At 28.9% G+C, this 20,706-nt stretch overlaps 1 protein-coding gene and 1 long non-coding RNA gene across 7 annotated transcripts; one reads left to right on the forward strand and one right to left on the reverse strand.

Moving 5' to 3' along the window:
* Positions 1-3,466: 3,466 nt before the first annotated feature.
* LOC101246741 (transcription factor TCP2-like) lies at positions 3,467-9,958 on the forward strand. 5 transcript variants are annotated; one of them, XM_069287742.1, is made up of 4 exons: positions 3,479-3,763; positions 3,980-4,092; positions 4,936-5,999; positions 9,295-9,700. In XM_069287742.1, exon 3 carries the CDS (start codon positions 4,991-4,993, stop codon positions 5,981-5,983), a length of 993 nt encoding a protein of 330 aa, XP_069143843.1. In that variant the 5' UTR covers positions 3,479-3,763; positions 3,980-4,092; positions 4,936-4,990; the 3' UTR covers positions 5,984-5,999; positions 9,295-9,700. The 5 variants fall into 5 exon arrangements, with proteins under 5 accessions (XP_010324914.1, XP_069143843.1, XP_010324913.1 ...); XM_010326611.4 differs by lacking the exon at positions 9,295-9,700 and adding an exon at positions 9,707-9,958 and having other exon boundaries at positions 3,481-3,763; XM_010326612.4 differs by lacking the exons at positions 3,980-4,092; positions 9,295-9,700 and adding an exon at positions 9,707-9,958 and having other exon boundaries at positions 3,467-3,763.
* Positions 9,959-13,557: 3,599 nt separating this feature from the next.
* On the reverse strand, positions 13,558-14,271 carry LOC109120945 (uncharacterized). Of its 2 annotated transcripts, XR_002028359.3 has the most exons (3): positions 14,099-14,271; positions 13,915-13,973; positions 13,558-13,787 (listed from the first exon to the last, which is right to left on the reverse strand). It is a non-coding gene; the product is annotated as an uncharacterized lncRNA (long non-coding RNA). The 2 variants fall into 2 exon arrangements; XR_011210997.1 differs by having other exon boundaries at positions 13,558-13,973.
* Positions 14,272-20,706: the final 6,435 nt, after the last annotated feature.

Below are 20,706 nucleotides of genomic sequence, written 5' to 3' on the forward strand. Positions count from 1 at the left end.
AGCAATTTTGTACATCAATATTTTTTTGAATGTAAGTGTTTAAAAGTATTCAAAATTGATAAAATTATAGTACATTTTTAAAATGTATTCTTCTTTAAATAATAAAATAAAAAATTTAATTGTGATAAAAGATTTTCAGTATGAAAATTTATTCGTAATAAACTAATAAAAAAATTACAAAATAATATGATCATTGTAGTTAAATAAGTTCAACGAATTAAATTAGTCTATTATTAAAAAAATTGATGACATGTCATGTCAACTAGGAGAGTGATGATTATGAAGTGTCAAGACTATATGGAGAAAAATAGTGATAGTTGAGTGATATTTTGATCTTAAATAAAACATAAATGATATTTTAAGACAATTCTCTTAACTTAGGTGATCATTTAGGGAATTGACTCATATCCATGTGAATAGAATTCACTCTTTGGTAGGTTACTGTTGGTCCAATCTTGATGGCTAAGCTGTAAATAGTCTTTTCTTAAACGGGAAAGAAAGGACACTCCATACAATTCGCACTCGCTTTTACTTATTTACTTTAAGTTTTGTTCTCATTATTCTTCTTATTTGATTAATTTGTTAAGCTAGTTATTTCATAACATGCACTTATTTTCTCCTAGAATAATTTTTCAAATGATATTTTGAAAATTTGAAATAATAAAGACAAGAATTGTAATAAGAAATTTGAATGACTAAACTAAACGTATTACTAGTAAAGTAGCAAACCTTGCAACTTATTGAAGAGTACATAACATGATGAAATTATTGAATTTGAAAATTAGTCAGTGGAGTATTGTCTAGGCTTGTCATTGGCTTCTTCAAAAATTATAATTTGTATCTTTAGCTTAACTATTATCAAATGTGTTTGTTCATCACGACTTGGAAGGGAATCAAAAGTAACAAGTCCTGTGTTTATGCACGAAAAATGGTCAAACAATGAAATTTGTTTGTCGAGAGTCTCATGTTTTGTCCCTTTTTGGTCAATTCAAAAAATGGTCATCCCTTTTAGTTTGTTAGCTTCATAGTGTGATATTTCTGACGTCGAACTTGCATATTCTTATAGAAAGCGATTATAAACATACATTTAAATTAATTGAAAGTTAAATATGTTGAAATTTAGCAATAATTGAAAGAACAAAAATTGCTATTCTCCCTCCCTCAAAATTTTTGGTACATATAGATTTCGGGAATTTGGTAAAAACAGTAGCTTATATACTATAAAACATGGTAGAATTCACACCATCAATACACAAAAAAATGTTACTTTTTTACATCAAAAGCCTATAAATCTCAAAGGAGGTTAATATAATATCCTTTTCTGAAAAATGAAATAAATTGATCGGAAGAGAAGAGAAAATCTAGGTTTTATACTCCCTATCCCTCTCTGCCTAATTATGTGTCTTTTGAATTTAGACATCAAATAAGAAAATATTTGACACACTAAGTTTATCATTTTATTCTTATTAATTATGAAGTGGATAAATTAAAAAATTAATATTATCAAGAAGTTCTATCTTTTTTAAAGTAATTAATTGAGAATTTAATAGGTAAAATAATTTATTTTTTCTTGATTTATTAAATTGGACAAGTAATTACGGACAATTAAAAAATGTGGACAAAGTTAATGATATATTATCAATCAAACGGGTAATTACCGCTATTAAATATATTCTTCACATAAATTATTTTAACTACATTTCCCAAACAATTAAATATATTCTTTTTATATGTTATTTTATTGTTATTAATATGGATAAAGAATAAATTATTAAAATTGATTATCTTATTAATGATTTTTTCAACATAATATAAAAATAGGAAAAGTCTTTTGGTCAGCAAATTTGATTAGAATTTGGTCAGAATGATATTTTATCTTTTAACTTCAATATACTTTAATTAAAAAACAATAATCAATTATTTTTAAATAAAAAAGGTATTACCGACTTTTTAAAATTCGGACCAATTTTTTAAAAAATTTAGCATTACCCATAATAATAATAAAAAGTAATTAGACGGAGGGAGAACAAATTTAAGCTAGTCCAAACTCCAAAGAGAATAATAAAATCGAAATATGGTAGTCTTTCTCAAGGTGTTAGCGTCCTCATTTATGACATTATATTATGGTCAATTTTATTGACGCTGCTATTCTGGCAAACTTGCAATGAAGAAGCAACATATAATTAAGAGTGAGTTGTCCAAGTTTGAAGATAATAAAACGGAGTAAAATTGATTCATGAGTTAAATTTGCTTCTCATTTTATGTGGCAATTTTTAACTTTATATATTTGAGTTTTTTTGAAATTTGTTTTCGATAATAATTCTTCAATACTTGTATGAGTAATAATCATTTCACTGGTAGAAGTATAAGGAATTTTAAAATTAAATTATTTCTATTTATAATAAGAAAGACATTCTTTTTAGAGGAGATAAAAAAAGAAATGAAATGGTACATTAATACTACATAAAGAGTCTGAATTGTAGTTACTAAAATTTCTGATTCGTTGTAGAAAACAATGAAAAGGTTTAATACAATACAAAAATTAATGCATAGTGACCGTACACTTTTACATAAGCATACAATGTCAACAACTAAAGTAATAGCATGATAAATTTATTTTATATATAGAAATTTCACATCATTCGTTTTCAAATGTGTTACAGAAAAAATTATTTTCTTTAAATTTAAAAGAAATTAAATTAAAATTTCCATTTTAATCTTGATGAAAAGTTTTTGTATATTTATACAAATGTTATCATTTTTAGTATCACGGGTTTTCAAAATCTTTAAAGCGAAAAGACTTAAAATCATCACTGAAATAATTTGAAATATTTAAAAGAGATTTTTAACTTTTCAACCCTCCAATTATCTTACTAAATAATTTTGAAAAATTACTATATTATTTTCGACCAGCTTCTAATTCAAAAGTCTTTTTTATAAAAATAAAAAAATTATGCAAAATTAAACAAGGTCACGCAAAATAAATCAAAGGAATATTATCATAAAATTTGTTTTTTAAAAAAATTAATTGAGACCAAAGGAAATACCGTATAAAATTAAAAATGAAATAGAAAAATATTGTGGGACAGCAAAAAGGGAAAAATATATCTTGACATGGCATTAAAAGAAGGGAAAAAGTTCAGTTATCAAACTTTTAGAAAATGACTTATTTATACTAATAATTAATTTAATTACTTTAGAATTATGATTTTTTTAATTTAAAAAATTAACGACGTGGTCGAATTATAATTAATCACATGTTAAAAATGATTTTAAAAAATCACTGTTAAAAGTTGTTGGCATGAATAATATTATAAATAAGCCAAACTTTTAATTGATAACATAAATGAGTTTTTTTTGAAAGTTTAATGATATATTTGAGTTTTTTCTTGAAAAAAAAGAAGAAGAGGAAATGAGAAAAAATGGGGTATTTATGTACAGACAACCTTAGGGTTTTAATTCTACTATTAGGTTCGACTATTTAAATTGCCACCCAAATATCTTGAAAAAAACAACAAGGGAATGAAAGATTTTCCATTTTGGCCAAAAAAATAAAAATAAATAATGGGGACTTGTATCTTTTCTCCTAAAATATTTTTAAGGTCTAACAATGAGGGTTGAAAATAGTTAGTACTACAAATCTAGTGACCATGTTATATCAACATAAGTTATCTTCTTCTTTTTTCTTGTGTAAAGAAAACTGATTATGGCTTTGGAGTTTTAAAAGGTGTGATCTAAGGAAGCAGAGTTACACAAAATTCTGGTAATATTCTTCAACTTTGAACTTAGCTTCTTCTTCGTTTTTTTTTTTTTTTTTTGCATTTTATTTTACAGGTAAAAGTTCACATTTTTAGTTACTCCATAAAAAATGTACCTTTTTGAGTTTTGATATTGTAATTTTTGTGTTCAAAATTGTTTTCTTGAGAATTTTTGTTTTTGTGCACTAGCATAATTTGAATTTGATTTTATGTGAAACTAGGAGCTGATCTTCTGAGTAGCAAAGATTTTTAAAGAGCACAAAACTCTCAGATCCAACAGAAGTGGATTTGCATTTTGTAGTTTATCTGCATACATTCAAGAGACAACAAAATGGTAAATAAATGTATTGTTGTTGTTTTTAATTAACAGACACAAACATAAATATATTATATATATAAATAAAGTCCCACTAGGCATTGTTTATTATTTAACAAAAACATGTTATTCTTTATTTGTTTATATTCTTTTATTTATATTAATTGTGTAGACTATCTTGTCTCTTTTTAGGGTCAGCTAGCAATAGCATATCTTTAATTTAATTACAGAAAGAAAAAGGCTCTCCCCACTCACCTCCATATACTTGTTCTTTTTAGATTAGGAAATAGCTACTCCTCTTTGTTTAGCTTTTCCTCATCAAACCACTTAATCTTAAAGAAAGCTTGGAAAGGAAGGTCAGTCATTAAAGAAAGCAAGAAAAAAAATTATTAAATTTTTCATTTTTTTAAAATAAAAATATTACTAGTAGTACTAGTTACTTTTGATTTTTTAAATATTTTTTTGTGGCTGTTTTTCCTAGAGTGTAACAGGGGTATGGTGCTTAGTTCTGAACAAAAACACAGGCCTTTGTTTTGTTAGCACTGCAAAAAAGAAAGCCTTCTGACATTTGAACAAAACCCTATTTGTATCTGTATCTGAACGTGATATATCAAACCGCAAAAAATGCCTTTTTACACAAATTTATGTGTCTCTACTCACTATTATATCATTATAAAAGCCGAAACTAGTTTGTAATCATCATCAATGGAATACACATCTGTCTAGATACACCTCCTTTTATTTGTTTATCCCCATCTATGAAACCCTAATTGATCAAGTCCCAAATCCACATAAAAAAAAACCCTTTTTGTTGTTTTTATTTGGATAAAGAAATAAACTTGATTTTTTTGTTTGAGAAAGGTATGAAAGTTGTGCTAGTATGGAGATGTAAGAGAAGGAGTGCAAATTTCCAAGAATGAGTAACAAGGAGGATGAGCAGTATGATGTTGGAGAAGTCAAAAAGAGTGGTGACCTAGGTGGTGGGATTGGGAAATTATATGGTTGGCCTACATCAAGAATTGTTAGAGTTTCTCGTGCATCTGGAGGAAAAGATAGGCATAGCAAAGTATTGACTTCAAAGGGGTTAAGAGACAGACGTGTTCGTCTTTCTGTCAATACTGCTATACAGTTCTATGATTTGCAAGACCGTCTTGGCTGTGATCAGCCCAGCAAGGTTGTAGAGTGGTTGTTAAAAGCAGCCGCTCCTTCAATCGCTGAGCTTCCACCTCTTGAGGATCTTCAAGATACACTGCAGCTCAGCAATGAGAAAAGATCAAGTGAGCATGGTTTTGATTCAGCTGATGTTGAAATGGATGATGATCTTAATTATAATAATCAGCAACAACCAAGTTGTAGCAATTCTGAGACTAGCAAAGGTTCTGGATTGTCACTTTCCAGATCTGATAGTCGAGTCAAGGCACGGGAGCGAGCAAGGGAAAGGGCTACAGAGAAAGTTGCTAATCATCACCGAAATATGCACCCTAGCTCATCATTTACGGAGCTATTGACTGGTGGTATGAGCGATAACAACAATAACAAGACTAGTGTTAATGATGACCAAAACACACCGAGACAATGGTCTACAAATCCCTTGGAGTATTTTACTGACGGACAAATTTATTTGGGAAATACATTAAGACCAGTGTCTCCACCAATGTTTAGCATTACAGGTGAGATGCAGCATTTCCCATTCGGCGGCGACCTAGTTCCAGTTGTGACAAGTAGTAATAACGAGTATAATTTGAACTTCAGCATTTCTTCTTCATCGTCATCTGGTTTCAATAGGGGGACCCTTCAGTCCAATTCTTCCTCTACTTTGCCTCGTTATCAGAGGTACGGATCATATCTTGGTTCCACAACTGGATATGACAACCAGCATTCAGATCAGAAAGGAAAAGAAAAGAAGTAACTTCAAGTTCCATCTGGTAAATTTTCAATTCATATTAGATGAGTTAATTAAGGTGTTTAGTATGATGAAAAAAGATTTATTGGTTTCATAAAAAGTTATTGGGGCATGTGTTTCCTGGGAATGGGGATCGGCTGTTTGTTTGGTTTCCTTGTTGCTTAGCATGTCTATACCATAGACAGGTGTTAATAGCTGGGCACTTTTAAAATGGTGGAAGAGTAGATGCTCCTTTTTTAAAATACTATAAATATCCTCTCTGTTCTCATTGGCCTAGTGTCCCATCAAATTGTCATAAGTCACATTTAAGTGCATAAGTAGAGTCAGTTCAACGGCGCTTTGTTAGGTCTTGCTGTTGCTTAGCTAGGTCAAACAAAACCTATACTCCTAATCCTATATTATGTTTGTTAATGTCAGGCTTTCGCACACAACACTATATTCCCATACTTGTCTATGTTTCTCTAGACATTTTTTGAAAAATCAATAAATACATTGATTCATAATTTGACTATATAACAAGCCTCAAATTACTGGTACAAGTTACCTTGCTCATTAAAAATATTCAATACTGAAATGAGTATATGATGATAAAGCACTTTAATTTTCAAAGAATAAATTAAAGTGGATATATAAAAATGGATGAAAAAGTAATACTATGCTAGCGTTGTAAGAGGTTGTTTTTTCTCATATTAACTCCAAACATTCATATATATTCATATAATTTTTTTGGAATGATACAACAACCACAACAAATATAATGTACTCTCATAAGTAGGATCAGAAGACCTTATTACTACCTCGAAGTCATAAGTAAGGTGTTTTTTCATACAATGGTTTCATATAGATTTTATGACACATTATATATATATCAAAAGTACACAAAAAAGATATATTTCATATCAAAATGAGTGAATAGAATAAAAAAAGTACATAATCGTTCAGTTGAAATACTTGAAATAATTCTACAACTTCTACTAGGACTTAAGAGTAGTGCTTTAGTGCTAGCTGGACGTAAAATAATGAATTCTATGCAAAGTATTTTTAGGACTTGGCCATGACATTTATGGCTACATGAAAAAGCTTAAAAGTGTTAACAATAAACTAAAATGTAATGATTTTTCATATATATTGAAACCAATAAATATTCCGACATCACAGTAAATATGTGAATTAATTGTTAACAGCAGCATAAAGCAAGTAAGGCTTTGGGTATTAAATAGTTTAATATTTTATTGATCACAAATAGAGGAAAGTAATTAAGGGAAGGTAGAATTTCAATTATTTATTATAATATTAGTTTGAGATGATTTTAAATGATGAAATATGATAAGTAAGGATTCATATACAAACTCACTTATTTAAAACTTAGGGCATCGTAAAATTTCCAATCAAATTTACTTTAACTAACGAGTGAAGCATTGCTATAGTATTTATCTTGAACTTCTACTAGTTTGATTCCATATGGGTTAATGTTTAATAGGTAAGGAATAAACTCTTTGAGCAATAACTTTGATCATTTAGTTTGACTGTGACACTGTGGTCTAGGTATGTATAAGTGTTTTTGGTCATGTCCTTTGTGATATAACTTACTTTACTAATAGCTTTATTTTACTTTATTTGTTTAGTTTTCATTTGAAATAAAATTTTGAGAAATAGATAGTTGTTCTAATATTTTGGTCTTGAGTTAAAAATTATGTAAAAATATCAAAATTTCATATAATTTGTAGTAACATATCATATAGAAAGTTAGAATTAATTAAAGAGATATCAAAGTAGATAAACGAAACTTGAACCAAACTAAAAGAAAAGTAAGACAACATAGAGTAGTATTTAAAATTTTAGTACAAAGAAATACAAACCTCGGGGAATTTTGTTTATATATATGACAAGTTATAGACAAGTAAACTCTTAGGTTAAGAAGGCCATTGAATAAGAAAACCTCTAGTGACCCTTAAGGGTACCCAATGGTTTGAGCTTGGACTTTTATGTTAGAAGTCTCAAGGAAACCCTTTGCCAGCGAAAGCAAAGGGTTTGTCTTCTGGGTCGAGCTCGCTGCACCAGACTTGTCTAGTACAGGTTCCCTCTGCTATGTGGTTTGCGAGCTATTGCATAGAAGCTGGAGTTTTATCTTGTGCATATCTAAAGGGTAGCGATTGCGGGTTTCCCTCGTCATCAAGAAAAAAAAAACTTTAGTGAGTTAGATCTTGTTCCCATCCATGCTAGTTTGATATTCATGATCATGTCTATTGAGAATATAATTAAGTATTCTAAATAAACGAGTGGTTTCTGCAACGGATTAGTTTCTTAAATGAAAGAGTCACACACTTATCATAGTGGTTAATTGTTGCACACTGAAGTCGGGAATGTTAAGATGTGTATTACGACAATGAAGTTTCTTAGTAGGGGCATGAAAACTGACATATATGCATATAATGTGAGATTGTCAATTATAAGATGGATCATTATTTGCTACCATAAGTTAATGCTATATAGCAGTATAAAATTCCATCGTGTATAACTTTAAACTCTAATGAAAATGTTGGGTACTTTGTTATTGGTTTCCCGTACATATTTCTTATATATCTAATGAAGCTTTCAATTTAAATATTGAATGTGCGTCGGATATTCAAGCGAGACAGAGGGTATAACCTAACAATAGTGCCTAGATGCCAAGGCCTAAGACAGCTTTTTATTTTTTGGTCAGTTTTCGTGCACTTTTAACTAATTTTATGGGATACTTATCACCTCCCACCGGGGCGGAGCCACCTTAGTATAAGGGGTTCATTCGAACCCCATTCGGCGGAAATTTATATTATTTATACATAGTTAAAATAATTTTTTTATGTAAAATTATGGCTCCGCCATTGCCTTCCACCATCGACAAGTACTAGCTAGATAGATGGAAAGAATCACCTAATGTTTTTATATCTAAGGAGTTTGAACCTAAGACTTCATGACTCTCGACCACCACCTAATTAATCACTTGATATACTAATATTGTTAATAGTTTTGCCCTTCAAAGAGTTAATATAATGAGTTTTAGAGTACATCTGCCAAGGTCTTTTTACCTTGTTATATATCCTTTTTGCCTAATTGAGATATTGATTAGTCAATGAACTTTTGGTGTCATTACTTAACTAAGCTGTCCAAAAGCATATTTTTCTAGCATATCTCATGGCTCCAGTAATAGCTTTCTAATATATATTTATTCTCTTTGAGAAGAAAAAAAAAGGATCTTATGTTTCATTCTTTACTAAAAGTTATGTGACAAGATCAAATTTTAGTTGACTTTGCTTATGTTTTCACCTTTAATACAGTTGTTCAATGGATGGAGGGAATAAATATTGCTGAGTAATTAAAGCTACTATATAGGCGAGTCCAACTCATGAATTCATTGTTTTGGCTTGGATTATGCAAAAAATGTACATATACATTAAGGTTACACATTTTGATTCCCCTACCAATAACATGTTTTTTAATAGTGAAAGTACACACTATATCACTACCCCTTCTACTAGAAAACCCCTCTATCTTTCGGGTAGGGGTACATTCTGTGTACACAATAGCCTTTCAAGATTTTACTTGTGAGATTGTGTTGAATGTGATGTTGTAATTCTAGTTTCATGCATCCTTGTTAAAATTCAAGATGAGTGAAAGTTAGTTTCTCAAAACATGTTTTTTCTTGTAACCAACCTGTTGAAGGTTTTAATTTGTCACGGAATGATTCAGGTAATTCTAAATGGAAGCAGCCTCAAAGTCCCAAAGGAAGCACCCATATATGCTTTTCTCTGCTACAGGCTTATCATATTATACTAGGGAAGCTCCATAGTTGAAAGTTGAATTACAAAAATATCCCTAATCATTTTTAAAATAATTACTTTGTCCTGATCATTTAACTAATGTATCAAACTTTTCCTATTACAATATTTGTATCTTTTGTCTTTTAAACTTCAATCAGTTATATAATCTATACTCTTTTCATATTCTTTGCACTTTATAAAGTTATCATCCTGTCAAATTTCTTTATTATTCTATTCTTACTCCTATTCTGTTAGACTACACAAAAAACTATTATTATCGCCCTCTTATTTGTTGAGTTTACTCTATCATAAGGTAATACTATTTTTTTTTTCCTTTGAACAAATTCAATTTCTGTTTACTGCTTAAATTTGGCTTGTGTTTATGCAATAATGTGTATAGATAATATTTTTTATTTTATTTATTTCACACACTCTGTAATTTTAGTTTGCTCCAAAAAATATCACATTGGGAGTAGCTATTGAACCAAATTCATAAGTATGGAGTATATATTTCATGAGTTTGATTTTAAATCCAACTTTATTGGTTTCATTTAGTGTTATTTTTGTATAATTTTGTGGCCTCTCAATTCTTATTTAGTATGTATATTTATTTTTAAAACATTATTAGTATCATACCTAAAGTTGCTATCTTCGTGAAGAAATAGAATAACTTCCAAGCATGTATCTCATTTTGTTACATGATATATAAATAATATTACATTACAAATATATGTTGCATTTGAATCTACTTTTTTCAACTAAATGACTGTTCAATTGCTAAATAGAGTATTATATACTTCATTTTAGGAAGTCTATATTAATATATTAGGATGAGACACATGTCCAGAAATCAATTATGCAAAAATTGAGAAGAATCTAAGTCAAAAGTTGAATTACAAAAATATCTCTTGTCTATTAATTTATTATCTTGAAATTATTTAAAATAATTTTTTTATTAATATTTATTTTGGAATTCATGAATTTTGACTTTCGTATTATGATAATAACACCCTATGTCTAACTAGACTTACAATCCAGTACTCATTATTAAATTGTAAGTTATTATTAACAAGAAAAAAAAATCACAATCTTTACAACTTTCACGTACTAATGAAGATGATTTTTCGTATTGATAATTGCTACAAATTTCTTAATAATTAGTCATAATGATTTTTCATTACACATTTAATATATACATTTTTTTACATATTTTATCCTTAGATTTTTACTCATACATTACATTTAAACGTATAAATTATTTAATTAATTAAATATTAAATAGTAAATAAAAAATTATCATATTAATACACATAAATTGTATTATCACTAATTTTTCATCGTAAATATATGTAACTCCCTAATTATATTTGTTATGGTTTTTACTCCTATCTCTCACCATAATCACAAATGGATTAATTTCATTTTCATGACAACTCTTTGTGTTTCTCAATACTATCATATCAATAGTGACGTTTGACACAATAATGTACACACTTAAATCAATTACAAAAAAAGAGAAAAAAAGAAAAATATCTATACTCTCTTCTCTCGTCTCTTTTTATTTGTTTAGTTTAAAATTTGTGTTTCTTATTTGTTGTTATTGTAAAAAATTTATAATGTTGTGTTGTTTTTATTATTGAGAATTTACCATGGTTTGTTGCTATATATACATTAGCCTAGCATGTGGTATTTTAGTATCCTCATTTGAATATTGAATTTGTGCAATAGTTATTTATTTTTATTTTATTCACTTTTAATCAATTTAGTAATCAAATATATATTCTTTTCTTAGAAAGATATAAGTAGTTCCTAGGATTAATTACGTGAATGAATTCCTTTTAAAAAATAATTACTTATTTTAAATATACTCTTTACTTATTATCATTTATAACAATTTTTTTTATTTTTTTCCTTTTCTTTGTCTCGCTCGTTCTTTCTTTCTCTATCTCGCTTTTTCTTTTTTTCTCCTTTACTGTGGCTTTCTTCTTCTTCTTTCTTGTTTCTTTCTTTCTTTCTCCCTTTCTTCCTTTTTTTCTTTCTTTTTTCCTTTCTTTCTTGCTTTTTTTTTCTCTTTTTTTTTTTGTAGAATAGTTAATAATTCTAGATTGAATAAAACTTGTATGAATAGATAATTAGATAAATTATATAATCGTAACAAATGAAGAGGCATAAAACTGTAAAATGATTAAACTTTAATTATAATGTATTACAAACATATTGAAGTTGAATTATTAGAAGAGAAGTAATATAATCGTAACAAATGAAGAGGCATAAGAAACTTAAAATGATTTAAGTTTGAATTAAAAATGTATTACATACAAATTAAAGTTGAATTATTAGAAGAGAATCAAATATGAATGCAGAATGTAGAAAACAAAAGAACATTCTTTGATTTGCATGTAAACTGAATAATATCAATTATCGTAACAAATCAATTGATTAATCACAAAGTGAATTAAAAATACAAAAGTGTATTACACAAGTATTAAAGTTAAGGTAGAAGAGAGAATTAAGCATAAACAAAAAAAATGTAACAAAAAAAATATTAGACAATGATTTATAGAGTGAATTAAACTTATATTTATAATGAATTAAACAAGTATCCAAAAGGAACATATAAATGAATAAAAAACTGGAAAATGAATTAAATTTGTATTAAAATTGTATTAAGTGGTATGAAATTTGAATAAGAAGAGAGAATTAAGAATGAATGGAAAACGTAACTATGACTGACAAGACAATGATTTGTAGAGTGAATTAAACTTGTATCAATAATGAATTAAACAAGTATCCAATAGTAACAAATAAATCAAAATGCCGTGAAATGAATTAAATTTGCATTAAAATAGTATTACACAGTATTTAAAGTTGAATTAGAAAAGAGAATTAAGAATGAATGAAAAATGTAACTAACGAAAGATATGACAATGATCAATAAATTGATAAGTTATATTAGTAATGGATTAAACAAGTATCCAATAGTGACAAATCAATCAATAAACTTCAAAATGAATTACATTTGCATTAAAATTTTATTATCTAATTCAACTTTAATACAGTTGCAAGACCATTTCAATATTATATTTAATTCATTTCACTTTAATATTTCTCCTAAAATCAATTTTAAACTTAACAATGGTCTCTTAAAATTGAGATATAAACTCCAAACGACATTTTCAATCATTTGTAGGAACTACCTATTCAATCTTATCACAAATTTATAAAATTCAAATAATAAATACAATATTTGAAGCTTTATAATGACCATCAATGGTGAACTCTTACTTCTGTAATTTTAAAGATTTGAAATTTCTGCTTAAAAACGTAATTTTATACAAATTTGCAGTATTTTTGTTCCTCTTTTCATCTTGTTTTTGAATAAAAATAGTGACATGAAAAAAATTGATTTGAGTAATAAGATTATTTAGATAAAAAGTTCAAAGAAAAGAACAAGAGTTAAAAAAAAGATGAGAGGAGGAAGATAAATAACACCATTGAAAGAGACAAAAAATTAAAAGAGTAAAAGAAGAAGAAGAAAGAGGCGAAGAAGCAGAGGAGTAAAAAGAAAGAAAGAAAGACTCAAAGAAGCAGAAGAATAGGAAAAAGGATTGAGAAAGAGGCGAAGACCGTACAATTTTCTTAATTCCAAAAAACTGTTATATTTAGTTAGAAAAATTATGTTGACATAAATAGTAAATATTTTTATAATATAGCATATTTATGTGATTTACCCTAGTTCCTATCTGAAAAGGACGACTTTTTTTTAGTAAATTACATAGATTCAAAGGGGATAAAATATGTAATTTGCAATATAAAATTTATATGAAGTATTTTGGAATAAACGTGCAACGCACGTTTCCAGATCTAGTAGATAATAGATGGGAATTCCTTTTTTTTCGATGAGAGGAATCCCTTGTTTGCTTCTGGTCTGACTTCAGCTCCAAGCTCAGCAAGGTTGTGTAATTGAAGAATTTATCCTCATTTGCATTTTATGATTGTGCATACCTTTGCTTGAGGAGGATATCATGTTAGATGCTGGATTGTTATGCACATGCACTTGAAATGCATCACATCTATATCTACTCATTATGTGGATTCATTTATTTCTATTTTAACATATTTATTATAATCGCTCACCTGAAAATAATTAAAGTTGCTGTCAATGAAATCCAATTCAATCCATGTCATGTTGCCATCTAAGAACAAAGATAATGTATGTTAAAGAATTTATAATCTAAGTAGCCCAAAATGCATGATGACCCGTCTAAGTAAACACTTTTCCAATACAAACACAATTAAATTTATATGATCACCAAATCACCTGATCAGAATTGCCTAAGGCTGAACCATCAATGTTAATTTTGCATTCATGTTGAGAGGGGATGGATAGTGAAGGCTTGAGATCGAGTTGTTTGCATGAGGGATTAATTATCAGCCATGCGACATTTAGCTGCCTTTGAAACAGACACTTGGTTGTTTTGGATGTAAAAGAGGTGTCATTTTGTGCAAAGTCAAATGCTTCGGAAAGATAATCAGATTGTCTCACACAGAATGATATTGAATTATTTTCCTTTTTAAGGTTCGTTTGGCAAAACCATTATGTTTTTCAACACTTTCCTCATGTTTAATTTGATTGGATAAAATATTTTTCAAATCAATTCATTTTTTTCAAATTTAATCAAAATGACGTCTCTTCAAAAATTAAGAAAAACAATTTTTTAAAAACTTTCCTCCAACTTCAAATTTCAATTTTTTTTAAAAAAAATGCACTAAAAGTTTATTAAAAAATTATTTTTCATCTTCAGTTTTTTAAATTTTTTTTACCTTGACCCCTCTCCTGCCAGACCCCACTCCCCCTCCCCCCCCCAAAAAAAATAATAAAATTTCATCCAGTTTTATAATTTCTTTTTTTACCTTGACCCCACTCCTGCCCACCCTCCCCCCTCCCCCCCCAAAATAAAAAAAAAAATAAAAAATTTAAGCTTCTTTCTAAAAAATATCTTCAATTTCAATTTTAATTTTCACCCAGCCTACATGACCCCCTACCCAGCCCAGCACCTCTCTCCCCCCAAAAAAATTGAAATTTATTTTTTAAAATACTTTCAGTTTCAAAATTTCCTTTTTGACCCATAACCCCACCCCTACCCTCCCCCCCTCCCCCCTCAAAAAAAAATTATGTTTATTTTTAAAAAATATTTTATATCTCAGATTTTTATTTTTCACCCACCACCCACCCCTACCCTAACCCCTATCCCGCAAAAAAAAAATGAAGTTTATTTTTTAAAAATATTTTCAACTAGTGAATTAGTTCGCGCGATTATAAAATCTTATTGAATTTTCTGAATTCTTAAATATCAAGATTATTAAAACTTCTTTTAGCCTTGAATTTTTGAACACATTGTTTAAGCTATACATAATATTTGTGTTGATACATAACATTATGATATACTATCTCCTCTTTTAACCAAAATTAAAAAATAAAATAAACTATGCACTATCGTTATTTATTTTCTTTTTATTTTTCTTTAATTTTCGAATTTTTAATCATCTAGAAATACTTGAGTTATATATAATAATAATCTATATAAATAGAATAGTAATTTATATTTTCTTTTAAAGCTGAATTTCGAAAGAAAAAACGAACTTTAAAATAATAATATAATATTTTTATATTGAGATGTATTCAAATTTAAACTTAATTTTACTTCGTTAATTAAACAAACAAATACATAGATATATGTATCTATTGGATCATTGAACATCATAGGACATAGATTTTTTTTCCCCTTAAAGAAGATACTTTTTACATCGTTGGTCATACCAAAGAAATAATTCAAGAAAGTAAAGAAATTTGGGGTACGTTCTTCTCCCATACAAATACACGTATAAATCAATATTCAGAGAATATAATAATATGGCAGAAATTGCATAACTCCAACCACTTGAACATTTCTTTCCAATCTATTCACTAAAATTCATTAAGTATATTCTAACTTTTTCCCCAACTTCCAAGAACTACACTTTATATATTACTTTTTTTTTAAAAAAAAAGAATTTTAGAAGTGTTCATCAACAAAGGTTACTACCAAAAAAATAATTGAGTCCTAAAGTGTCACGATCCAAAATGAGCCGCGAGTGGCACCCACATTTATCCTACTATGTGAGCGAACCAACAAATCTAAACCCCAACATTTACCAACATTCAACCATAATGACCAAAATAAAATGCGGAAGACTTAAAACTCATTAACGAAATCAATTAATAACTTCTAAAATTTATCAATTACTATCCCCAAAATCTGGAAGTCATCACCACAAGAACATTCTATCCTAAAATTACTAAATCTAAGAGTGTCTAGGAAGCTAAAATAAGAAAACAGATGGTCCATGTCCGAACTTCAAAGACATCAAGACATGAATGAGAGAGAATCTAGTCCGAGCTAGGAACAATAGCTCACCCTGAAATCTGATTATGCTGAGGTCTGGCTAGAGTTGCGGTTGAGTTGAAGTCGACGGTACGTTTGCTGCACTCCACAAATAACAAAGAAGAAAATTACAAGTAGGGGTCAGTACAAGGCACAAATACTGAGTAGGTATCATCGGCCAACTCAAAATAGAAAGCAATATATATCAGATAATAACATAAAACCAACCAGATACTTAACAGGTGACAACAACAAGTACCATAACCGTTGGACACAACCCAAGCACATCTATGAGGACTCAAGCCTCCACACCATACTCACTTAGGAATTAGGTTCTTTAAAGCTGAGTATATTAACATAATTCAAGATTCATTCCGTTTACTATCCTGGTGTCGGAACGTGACACTCCGATCCCCTCAATATTCATTCATGTTACTATCCTGGTGTCGGAACGTGACACTCCGATCCCTCAATATCCTGATATCGGAACGTGACACTCCGATACCCTACTACTACGTGTCGGTTCCTGACACCCGATCCCCTAATACTACGTGTCGGTTCGTGACACCCGATCCCCTAATACTACGTGTCGGTTCGTGACACCCGATCCCCTAATACTAAGTGTCGGTTCGTGACACCCAATCCCCTAATACTACGTGTCGACTCGTGACACCCGATCCCCTAATACTACGTGTCGGTTCGTGACACCCGATCCATTAACCTCATTCTTTTAGTTCATCAAGCCTTCTTTTATATCAAGACATCATCATTAATAGAGAGGTTTTAAGGTTTTTAAGATTCCACAGTATCATCATTATAAACCATCAATATTTACACAATCACAGCATGCAACAACACAATTAAGCATATAGAAGACTTTACAATACCATCCAATACATATCAATCGCTATTTAGAGTTTACTATGAAATAGTATAAACCATAACCTACCTCCACCGAAGAATCGTGATCAAGCAATCTACTCCTCCAATGCTTTGCTTTCCTCTTCGTTTCTCCCTCTCTCGTTCGTTCTCCCCTCTTCTCTCTGTTCTTTCTATTTTTCCTTATTCAAACTCTTTTTCTTTTACCCTAATTATCATATAATTAAGTATGAAAGATGGTAAAAGTAACCCATTATTTATTCCAAGGTTTTCTCCTTTAACCCCCAAATAATTGAATTATTAACATTAAACCACTAATTTTATAATCATAGGCAGGAATAGTCCAAAACACCCCTTTAAAACTTTAGCAGAAATCCGACCCAGGTGGAATTACGCCACTAGTGACGGCCCGTCGTGCTTGCGACGGTCCGTCCTGCAGTGTCGTCACAGAGTTCAGAGACTCAATTTCATTTAAGAGCTCTGTGACGGTCCGTCGTGCCTACGACGGTCCGTGCTGTCATGTCGTCGCGAAGTTCAGAGAGTTGTTTCCCCGTACCCAAATATCAGAGTCTAAGTATTTTGGAACGAGACCCCCTCGACGGTCCGTCGTGGGATCCGTCGACCCAGACAGCTATTACCAGAAATAAACTCTACTGCTCAAAACGACTAAACAGGTCGTTACATAAAGATTATAAAAACTATATTAACAATTCATAAAATATAAAATCATTACTCATTTTTATTTTTAAAAAATCCGATATATTCAATGCTCATTTTTTTTTAAAAAAAGGAGACAACTCAAAAATGCAATTGACATTCTGAAGCTCCATTTTTTTTTGTCAGACTTAAGAATTTATAATATATGTATTTCTTTTAACTGAAAGTACGTAAATTTAATTGGTAGAGCTTACTGTAAATTAACATATTATTATTATAGTTGATATATTTTTAACTTTAGCCGCCAACATCTAAGCAACAAAAATATGCTTATATTATCTAGAATAATACAAGATAAAGGAATGAGAAAACACATTATAATAATAAATATAGTAAATAATTAACACCAACAATTCAATAGTACCTGTTTTTTTCAAGAAAGTTCATAAACATTTAGAAGAAGATGGGTGTAACAATGTTATTGCATCATAAAAAACATCAATCAACTAAAAATAATAAATAACTAACAAAACAAAATAAGATAAAATTATATCCGCTTATGATTCCATTTGATAGTAATCTGTTTTCAATTTGCAAAATAACACAAACATATATCACACGTAGCAATATAATATTATATAAATATTTTTAAATAAAATAAAATAAAAATAAAGAATTCAATGAGATTAATCACCAGTCAAAAACACAAAGCTATATAACAAGCGATTATATAATAATATATAAATATTTAAAAAATACTAATAAAATAAAATAAAAATAAAAATAAAAAATTTCAAAGGGATTAACCTGACATCAAAGGAAGATCCATGAAACTTGTTTAATTTTTTCAATTACGTCATTTTCCTATTAAATCATTAAATCACCCATAATTTATTTCTTTTAAATATTATTGGTTGATTTTGATCAGCTTTCCTATTATAAATGCCTTCAATTGTTTTCATAATGTAATGATTTTGATTGAAGGAATGAAGAAAAATTCTATGGACCTCATTTGTTTTCTAATATATTCAAATGACTTCAAGTAAAATACAATTATTTTCGAAAATATTCATTATCAATTGGACTAATGAGTTTTGCAACAAAATATGTGTCGTCTATCAATACCCCTCATAAAAGCTGATTACACATCATCCAACGATGTTTGTTTAAAAGGAATAAATTATGAGTGGTTCAATAATTCAATAGAAAAATATCATAGTTGAGATACCCAAGGGAAAAAAACGAACAAGCTTAGGAACGTATTTATGTATTTGACCAAACATAAACAGGTTATATTTAAGAACATTCATTTTTTTTTTATTTCATGCCGTTTAGAAAATGCTTCTTTTAATTAGTTGGTTAGAGGCTTTTGAAGTTTTCATCATGATTAGATCATCAAAGAAATGCATTTTAGGGAGTAAAAATATTCAATTGTTAATTATCTTTTAGATTTCTTTCACTCATTAAATTTGTGTAGTTATAACTTTTCAAGGTGAAAAAGTAGGTGGACTTATTTAATTATTTTCTTAGTGGGTAAATTATGTTTTCTTAGTGAATAAATTACTGTATTTATATGAAAAAATGCCTAAACAATAGGGAAAAAGATAGATGTAAATGGAGGATATATATATATATATATATATATATATATATATATATATATATATATATATATATATATATATATCAAATTTTTATTTTAAACCCACCATCTCACCCTTACTCTAACCCCCGCCCCCACCCTAAAAAAAATAATTTTATTTTTAAAAAATATTTTCAATTTCAATTTTTTTCATCCCACCCACCTCTACCCATGAAACCCCCACCCCCAGTTTTTTTTTTCTTCTAAAAATCAATATTTTCAATTTCAATTTAAAACTTATTTTTTACTCTCTAGTAAATTAAAAGATATTTTCTAAATAATTATTTTTAATTCATAATCCAAACACTAAAAAATATTTTTCGAAAAATATTTTCAACTCACCAACCAAACATAAAAAAAAACAAATCAGGAGTGTGTTTGGCATGAAGGAAAATGTTTTCCTGGAAAACAAGTAGATATTGGACTTATTTTCTCATGTTTGGGTTGGTGAATAGAAAATATTTTTCGAAAATGATTTTTAGTGTTTCATTTATGAATGAAAAATGTTTTCAGAAATATCTTTTATTTTTACTAGAGTAGAAAATAAATGTTGAAATTTAAAATGTTTTTTAAAAATAAAATTAATTTTTTTGGAGGGTGGGGATAGGGGTGAGGGGTGAAGGTGGAAAGGTAGGGGTGAAAAAATAAAATTTTGAAGTTGAAAATATTTTTAAAGAACAAAATTATTTTTTTTGGGGTGGGGGGTGTAGCGTTTGGGCTGGTAGGAGGGTTGCTGGGGGTGGGAGATAAGGGTGAAAAAAAAGAAAATTTAAAGTTGAAAATATTTTTTAAAATTAAAATTAATTTTTTAAGGTGGGGTTGGGGGTGGGGGATTGGAAGGGTAGGGTAGCGGTGATAATAATAAAATTTCAAAGCTAAAATATTTTTAAAAACAAACTTAAAATTTATTTTGGGAGGTGTGTGTGTGTGGCCAGGGTGGATGGTGGTGGTGAGGGGTCGGAGAACACGGTGAAAAAATAGAATTTTAAAATTGAAAATATTTTTTTAAAAAATAAACTTTTTTTTTGGAGGGGGGGGGGGGGGGGAGGGGGGAGGTCTTGGGGGAGATAGGGGTGGATGAGGTAAAAAATTTAAATTTGAAATAAAAAATATCATCTAAAAAAACATAATATTTTTTGGACGAGGGTGGGGGTTGATAGAGGGGTGGGGTGGGGTGAAAAAATAAAATTTTGAAATTGAAAATATGTTTTAAAAATGGATGTCTTTCCAAAAAAAAGAAATGTAATTTGAGGTTGGATGAGGGTTTTGGAAAATATTTTCCTTAATTTTTTAAGGGAAATCATTTTCCTTAATTTTGAGGAAAAT

The sequence above is a fragment of the Solanum lycopersicum genome, chromosome 8 (genome assembly GCF_036512215.1).
Source record: "Solanum lycopersicum chromosome 8, SLM_r2.1".
Classification (NCBI taxonomy): Eukaryota; Viridiplantae; Streptophyta; class Magnoliopsida; order Solanales; family Solanaceae; genus Solanum; species Solanum lycopersicum.

Coding starts and splice junctions, on each gene's coding strand:
- LOC101246741 (XM_010326612.4), top strand. CDS start 4,991: ATGAGTAACAAGGAGGATGAGCAGTATGATGTTGGAGAAGTCAAAAAG.